The 6943-nt window shown below is 49.2% G+C and overlaps 2 protein-coding genes across 2 annotated transcripts; one reads left to right on the top strand and one right to left on the bottom strand.

The window, feature by feature from the left end:
* The first annotated feature begins 282 nt into the window (after window positions 1–282).
* On the top strand, window positions 283–2687 carry Art7 (arginine methyltransferase 7). The gene is made up of 3 exons (XM_020952441.2): window positions 283–2075; window positions 2135–2286; window positions 2346–2687. Exons 1-3 carry the CDS (start codon window positions 375–377, stop codon window positions 2599–2601), a joined length of 2109 nt encoding a protein of 702 aa, XP_020808100.2. The 5' UTR covers window positions 283–374; the 3' UTR covers window positions 2602–2687.
* Window positions 2580–6912, bottom strand: LOC110184064 (tektin-B1). Its single transcript, XM_020952442.2, has 3 exons — window positions 3896–6912; window positions 3405–3836; window positions 2580–3348 (listed from the first exon to the last, which is right to left on the bottom strand). The coding sequence occupies exons 1-3, from the start codon at window positions 4105–4107 to the stop codon at window positions 2694–2696; spliced, it is 1299 nt and encodes a 432-aa protein (XP_020808101.1). The 5' UTR covers window positions 4108–6912; the 3' UTR covers window positions 2580–2693.
* Between the last annotated feature and the right edge of the window lie 31 nt (window positions 6913–6943).

The raw sequence follows: 6943 nt of genomic DNA, 5'->3' as shown, positions 1-6943 counted from the left end.
TAAAAGTGTCTAATTCATTTATTTTACGGGTGATGGAATAAGTTCTAAAGTTCTTGGAGTTTCTTAATATATATACAAAATATTGCTGATGTCATTTGATCATATTTTAAATTAAAAAGATCATTAGAATTTACTTTTGGAGGAGCTGGAAACAGCTTCACAAGTTTTCGAGTTCGTTAAAATTTTTAATTTGAAAAATGCGGGCCCTAGCCTAAAATCAACTTATCTGGCAACACTACTTCCAATGTACGAGGCAGCAGCGTTAAGCAATGTTGCCAGATTAACTTATTTCAGGCTAGATCTATAATAGTTTTCAACACTGGCTCTACACTCGACAAAAACAATTGCCTTCACAAATAGTTACTTTATGCTTAATGTTAAGAAATCTCTTTAAATCACGTTTTTTGCGCAAAATGTCCTGCTTCTCGCAAGTAATAAACCCCATAACCGGCGAGAATACATGGCAGGAGCGGGAAGATGACTACGATTATCACCAGGAGGTGGCCAACGCGGGATTTGGCGACATGCTGCACGACTGGGAGCGCAATCAAAAGTACTATGCGGCGCTGAAGAAGACCATCGCGGAAATGCGGTCCTCCGGCAGGGAAGTGCACGTCCTGGACATTGGCACCGGTACGGGGATACTCTCAATGATGGCCCTAGAAGCGGGGGCGGACACAGTAACCGCCTGCGAGGCCTTCCTGCCGATGGCCAACTGTGCGGCCAAGATTCTAGCGGCAAACGGCGCCGGCGACAAGGTGCGGCTCATCCGGAAGCGTTCCACAGAAATCCTCATAGGTGAGGATATGCCACAAAAGGCTAATCTGCTCGTGGCTGAACTGCTGGACACTGAGTTGATCGGCGAGGGAGCCATCAGCATCTATAACCATGCCCACGACGAGTTGCTCACCGAGGATGCCATTTGTATTCCTGCCCGCGCTCGTTGCTACGCCCAGGTGGCCCAAACCCCGCTGGCGGCACAGTGGAACAGCCTGAAGACGCTGCCCAACTTGGACGGGGAACCGCTGTTGCGTCCGCCGGAGCAGCTGAAGGCTTGCCAGGGCGAGGCAGCGCTACACGATGTTCAGCTGTCGCAGCTTCCGCCGTCCAGCTTCCGTCCGCTCACAGATCCTGTGGAGATCTTCCAGTTTGACTTTCAGCGAAAGACGCCGCGCGAGAAGCAGCGGGAGCAGCTGCTGCGGTTGCAATCCAAGCAGCCGGGAGCCGCTGAGGTTGTCTTCTACTGGTGGGACATTCACCTGGACGACGGCGGCGATATCCTGCTCAGCTGCGCTCCCTATTGGGCGCACCCGGATATCAAGGAGCTGGCCTCCAAGGGGAAGGATCTACCGCTGCCCAACGTGGTGCCTTGGCGGGATCATTGGATGCAGGCCATCTACTACATACCCAAACCGCTGCAGCTACTCGAGGCCGGCCAGGCCTTCCACCTGAGCTGCCACCATGACGAGTACTCGCTGTGGTTCGATGCGCGCGAGGAGAAGCCCGGCAAGACGGTGCGGCGGCACACGTGCTCCTGTGACCTGCACATGACCTACTCGCGCAGCCGGATCGGCCAGATGAATCAGTCACCGCGCAACAAGCGCTACCTGCGCTACCTTGAGGAGAGCCTGGAAGCGGGCCAGTCCCATGTGCTGGTCCTTGGCAACGGTTGCCTGTTGGGCCTGGCGAGCTCTGCCCTGGGAGCGGCCTCTGTGCAGCTCCACGAGCCGCATCGCTTCTCGCGCCGCCTGCTAGAGTCCATCGTGCAGCACAACGATCTGAAGAACGTGCAGTTTGTGGACAAGCTGGAGGAACTGGAGGCGTCCCAGTTGGCCAGCCTCACGCACATCTTTGCGGAGCCGTACTTCATGAATGCCATCCTGCCGTGGGACAATTTCTACTTTGGCTCTCTGCTCTTGAAAATAAAGAATCAGCTGTCGGCCGGGGTAAGGATTTCGCCATGCTCGGCCAGGGTCTATGCCTTGCCAGTGGAGTTTCTGGATCTGCACAAAATTCGAGCGCCAATAGGCAGCTGCGAGGGCTTCGATTTGCGTATCTTCGACGAAATGGTAGAGGTGAGTCGAACTCAAGATGGGATTTGTGAGCGGGTCTTATCAGCAATTATTTCTTTAAGAGATCCGCTGAGCAGGCATTGTCTCTTGTGGAGGCCCAACCCTTGTGGGAGTATCCCTGTCGGGCTCTGGCCCAACCACAACAAGTGCTCAACGTGGACTTTAACAATTTTAGTGAAGAACATCACCTGGAAGGCAGCATAGAGTTGAAGCAGTAAGTTCTTAAATTGCTTATACATTTAAAAACCCCTTTAAATACTCTGTCTTTTATAGTACCGGTAGCTGCAATGGCGTGGCATTGTGGGTGGACTGGCAACTAACCGACGATAGTAGTCCCAAATCTATAGTGAGCACTGGCCCCAGTGAGCAAATCACGCCCGGCGAGTTTGTCCAGTGGGACATGTTTGTGCGCCAAGGTGTACACTTTCCCAGGCCTACAAAGGAGGCTATTAGCAGACTAGATTGGAGCACGGACTTCAGACCCCTTCTTGGCGAGCTAAACTTCAGTTTTAAACCCAAAAAGACGTAGGAATCTTGTTTACTCACAAAAATTTTGCACTAGTGATGAAAACGCAGAATGAAAGTCAGGGAATATATCAAATACAATTGATAAAAGGTAGTCTAGTCCTTGGGGATCTCGTTCTCCATGCGGGTCAGCGTGATGTTCCTGTCCGTTTGCGTGGGACTTGTCACCTTGGTGCCGAACTCGCCGCCCCTCAGGCGCATTCGCAGATCAAGGGCCCGAATGTCGGTCATCAACGAGTGCTGCTTGTTCTCCAGATCCATGTCGATGCGCTTGCCGTGCTCCTCCAGCAAATTGAAGTTGGCCTTGCTCTCATCGATCTTGGCCAGCAGTCGACGTCTGATTTCACGCAGCTTCTCTACTTCCAAGCAGAGCATATCGTGCGCCTGATCCATGCACAGTTCCATGCCAGAGCGCTGGGCACGGTTCTCCAAGCGCGTCTCGGCCAGCTTCAAGGCATCCGTCTTGTCGCGCAGCGCTTGCTCCGAGGTGCGAATCTCGCACACCGCCTTCTGCATCTCCTCCTTCATCTTCAGCTGCTGCCACTCCAGTTCATTTCTGGCCCGCTGCGTCTCGAAGATCCGCTTGCGTATGGTGTGCTCCGCCCGGTCCTGCTGAGACTGCAGCATGTTGCGAGCCTTCTCGCGGCAAACGAAGAGGGCCTCCCGGATAGCGTACGTATCGGCCAGCTCGTTCTCTGCCAGCAGCTTCATGTTCTTGACGTGCTCTAGCCAGGCTTCGTAGGAGCAGGAACTGGGCAGTGAAGGCAGTAAGGAAAGGTCCTTGGAATTAGCTTCAAAATAACTTACTTCTTTGGGTTCCTGGTGGCATCCGGCTTATAGGAAATATTTGCAGAGTTGCGATCGAGGGCCAACTGCGACTTGTCCAGCTGCACGGCCTCCACTTTGTTCCCGACCTCCAGGCCAATCTTGAAGCGCACCTCCTCCAGCCGGCAGAGCTTCTCCCATGCCTTCTGGCAGCGATCCGCCAGCAGCCGCTGGTTATTCTCCAGAACGGCCAGCTCGTTCTTGATCTCTGTGTCGGCCTCATCGTAGGTGATCTCCGAGCCAATGCGACCGTCGCGCATGGTGAGGCACTCGGCAATCACCGAAATAGGCCCCGCCAACGCCTCCAGCTCCCGTTCTGTGGCATTCTTCTCCTCCTGCAGCAAGTCGATCTCACGCACGATTCGTTCGAAGGCCTTTTCCAGGATATCCCGCCAGCGATTCAGCTCGGAAATGCTAAGTTCCGAATAATAATTTCAGTACGGACACCCCTAATGTCCTCTCTTGAAACTCACCGATCGGTCAGTGTCTCATTGGTCTCATAGTTGGCCCAATCTCCCTCAATCCTCGTCTCATTCCTGAGCGATCGGGATGAGTGACGGATGGCGAAGGCATCCGACCGCCGAGCATCGGCAATGTTTCGCATCTGGTTGACTCTGGCATACCAGTCCGTCAGCGAGATGTGCTGCATCGGCTTCTCCATCGTGACCACCGAATGGAACGCCATGGTGGATCGCAAGTAAGTGAAACGTTACTAAAGAATTATCAACTAGTTTTACTTTTCCACTAATTTCAGAAAATATGTGTTCTCAACCCAGAGAACTCTCAGACTGACTGAGCCGAAGGGTGTGGTGTAACATCGATTCCCACAGCTTGTTTGGTCAAGGAACACTAGATCTCCAAGGCGTCCGCCTTAATCATTGTCAGGGACGACGTCATGGGACTTGTTTCATTTTCGTTGGTAAGGAAATTGTCATGGTAACAGGAAGAACTTTGAGTTTGAAGGAAATTTTTGGGTTGTTGTTTGAATAATTGAATTCCTAATAGAGGTTTAAAGTTTTCTTAATCATCATAGCAAGATGAATTTTAAATGTTTTGACAAATATATATTGGATTTAATTATTTTCTTATATAGCTACCCTTCGTCGGAGGCTTGTCGCACATTGAATATTACTATTTCAAAAATTAAATAAGCCGCCATCATTTCCGCTTTCGTTGCTATATTGACGCACATAGAACCGTTACAGCGGGTCTGTCTATCGCTATCGTTATCGGGCGATATACCCCGAAAATAAATGCAGCCCTAAATGAATTTGAAAAACAAAGATGATAGCTATATGGATATGGATTAATGCACTGCCAAGCGCATTCGAATTTAAATATAAGCCAAAAAGAACCCTTGTATATGTACTTGTGATAAGTCAAACTTTCGGAAAATATGCGTCAGCCGCTTAAAGCCTTGTTACCGCTTTGCGATATTCCAATTTTGCATGAATGACTCATGGCTTTGGCATTCGCTTTACCCCTCAAAAATCACTGGGGATGCGGTTTTATATATAAGAATGTTTTTTATTTGCTCGAAATACGCATTTTGTGCTGATCCATGCTCACATGACTGAAACTGGCATTGCAGTGATAAGCAGACTCGTTGCATAGATAGGAATTCAGATGCTGCTGCTGGCAGAAAACAAACGCAACTTCGCAGATGCTGCGTAAATTGATGATGGGATCTGAGTACTGAATGAACTGGGAAATGGTGGGGAATCTATACAGGAAAATCTATTATGTAAGCATGTTTTTACTGCACCTAGCCACCAAGTACATACATACTATTTATGCCCTGCCGTATTAATGCGAGATTAGATTATTGACTAAATCCGGCCGGACCACGTTAGGTAAGATCTTGGGCAGGCTGAGGCCTGTCGCCTGCTGCCTGCCGCCAATGCTGAAAAAAGAATTTAATTTGTCTAATCTAATATTATTTTATGACGTGCCACCCAGGGCCATATAATTTCGGGGGCTTATCACTTGCAGCAAGGGGTTCTCGGGGAACTGGGGACCGGCCGGAGGCGTCGGCTTATCAATCAAAACTCAAAGTCAGCGCACAGTTCGATGATTGGTCGATGCGATAGGGAAAAACTAACTGAAAAGCGGAATTCGGATTCCAGATTTCGGATACTGACTGACTGGTTTGTACTCGGAAGGGAAGTCATTGGGGAGCAAAGTTCGAGGTTCCCCTCGATGATAAAGAGCTACCGCAACCGGATAATTGCCAGACTGATAAAAGCATAATACCCACTCCAATTGCTTGGCATTCTTTATTTTAAAAGTACTCGCGGTTCATGAACCTTCTAATGAATTCAAGACAGCGCATGACTTTCGGTTTTGCCAGCGATTAGCTAATTACCACTATCTATCCACCTCTCTCCAGGTTTATCTAACGATCTGCTGTTGGTGCTACAATTTCATAATTTCTGGAAACAATTTCGAAAGGTGCTACAATTCCGTGTTCCCTGTTCTCCCAAAGACCTGCTGATGGGCCCAGAGACTTATTTCTGGGACAGACAATTCCCCAACTCGGTCTGTGAATGAGCCCCATTCACATTTCTCAGTTTATCTCCTCTGTGGAGTGGAAAAAGCCAAAGGCCCAAAAGGCCCACACACACACAGAGCGTCCGCAGCACGAGGGCAAACACTCACACACGAGTTATCCACCTCCGGGTTGTACGGGAACGCAGTGTGTGATATGTAGCGATATGTATATACACTGGCAAACAAAACCTAGGCACAGAAGTTTAAATTGCTTTCGAAAGTAGAGAATATTTGAATTGTTTGGGATTTGGTGAACTCTACTGCCAAGAAATAGATTTTATAGATATAAAATACATATAAATATATCGTTAAACAACATAGTTTTTATACTTCATACAATATGCTAAACCCATAAAGTCTCCCCACCAAGATATTCAAGATCTGAGCTGTAATTCTATTAAAATCGAAAGGTGTTATATCAATTTATATTTTCAGTGCAAGTGTGGTTTCTTTTCCCTGGAAAAAGTCCCAAAAAATGAATAAAGGCCAAAGAGAGAACCAAAAGAAGCCGGCACAGAAACACTCCCAGGTCCCGAGACCGAAACCGAATCCGAATCCGAAACAGAAACAGAAAAACGAAACATAAACGTAGAGTCAACACGAAGTGCTGGGAGTGCTGAGAGCATAGTGGCAACACTAGTTGCTGGCGCACATTGCGTATACGACGGATTGGTGCGTTCCATGGAGCCATTTTGAGAGCACTCTGGTTGCGCTCTCTCTCTCTCTCACCCTCTCTGGGACCGATCAGATCTCGGGGATTAGTTCGGATTAGATCAAGAACGAATCCCATTCAGAACGCGCCTTCTATCCAGCCAGCCATCAGGGAACACGCACACACACAGGCACACAAACACACCGACCGCCAGGGAGAACACACAGATACACACGCTCACTATAGCAGGCAGGCTGTTGCTGCTGCTGCTGCTGCTGCTGCTGTTGCTGCTTTCTGCTGCGCGGTTTATACTGCCAAC

The sequence above is a fragment of the Drosophila serrata genome, unplaced genomic scaffold (genome assembly GCF_035046125.1).
Source record: "Drosophila serrata isolate PLE 108 unplaced genomic scaffold, ASM3504612v1 contig_334, whole genome shotgun sequence".
NCBI lineage: Eukaryota > Metazoa > Arthropoda > Insecta > Diptera > Drosophilidae > Drosophila > Drosophila serrata.
The sequence above is the reverse complement of the archived record's forward strand: the minus strand, read 5'-3'. Positions and strand labels throughout refer to the sequence as shown.

Excerpts from the sequence above, each read along its gene's own strand:
- Art7 (XM_020952441.2), top strand. The coding sequence starts at position 375 with ATGTTAAGAAATCTCTTTAAATCACGTTTTTTGCGCAAAATGTCCTGC. Across the intron at positions 2,076-2,134 it reads TCTTCGACGAAATGGTAGAG|AGATCCGCTGAGCAGGCATT; the intron begins GTGAGTCGAACT and ends TATTTCTTTAAG. Across the intron at positions 2,287-2,345 it reads GGCAGCATAGAGTTGAAGCA|TACCGGTAGCTGCAATGGCG; the intron begins GTAAGTTCTTAA and ends TGTCTTTTATAG.
- LOC110184064 (XM_020952442.2), bottom strand. The coding sequence starts at position 4,107 with ATGGCGTTCCATTCGGTGGTCACGATGGAGAAGCCGATGCAGCACATC. Across the intron at positions 3,837-3,895 it reads AATGAGACACTGACCGATCG|CATTTCCGAGCTGAATCGCT; the intron begins GTGAGTTTCAAG and ends TTCGGAACTTAG. Across the intron at positions 3,349-3,404 it reads GCCACCAGGAACCCAAAGAA|TTCCTGCTCCTACGAAGCCT; the intron begins GTAAGTTATTTT and ends TTCACTGCCCAG.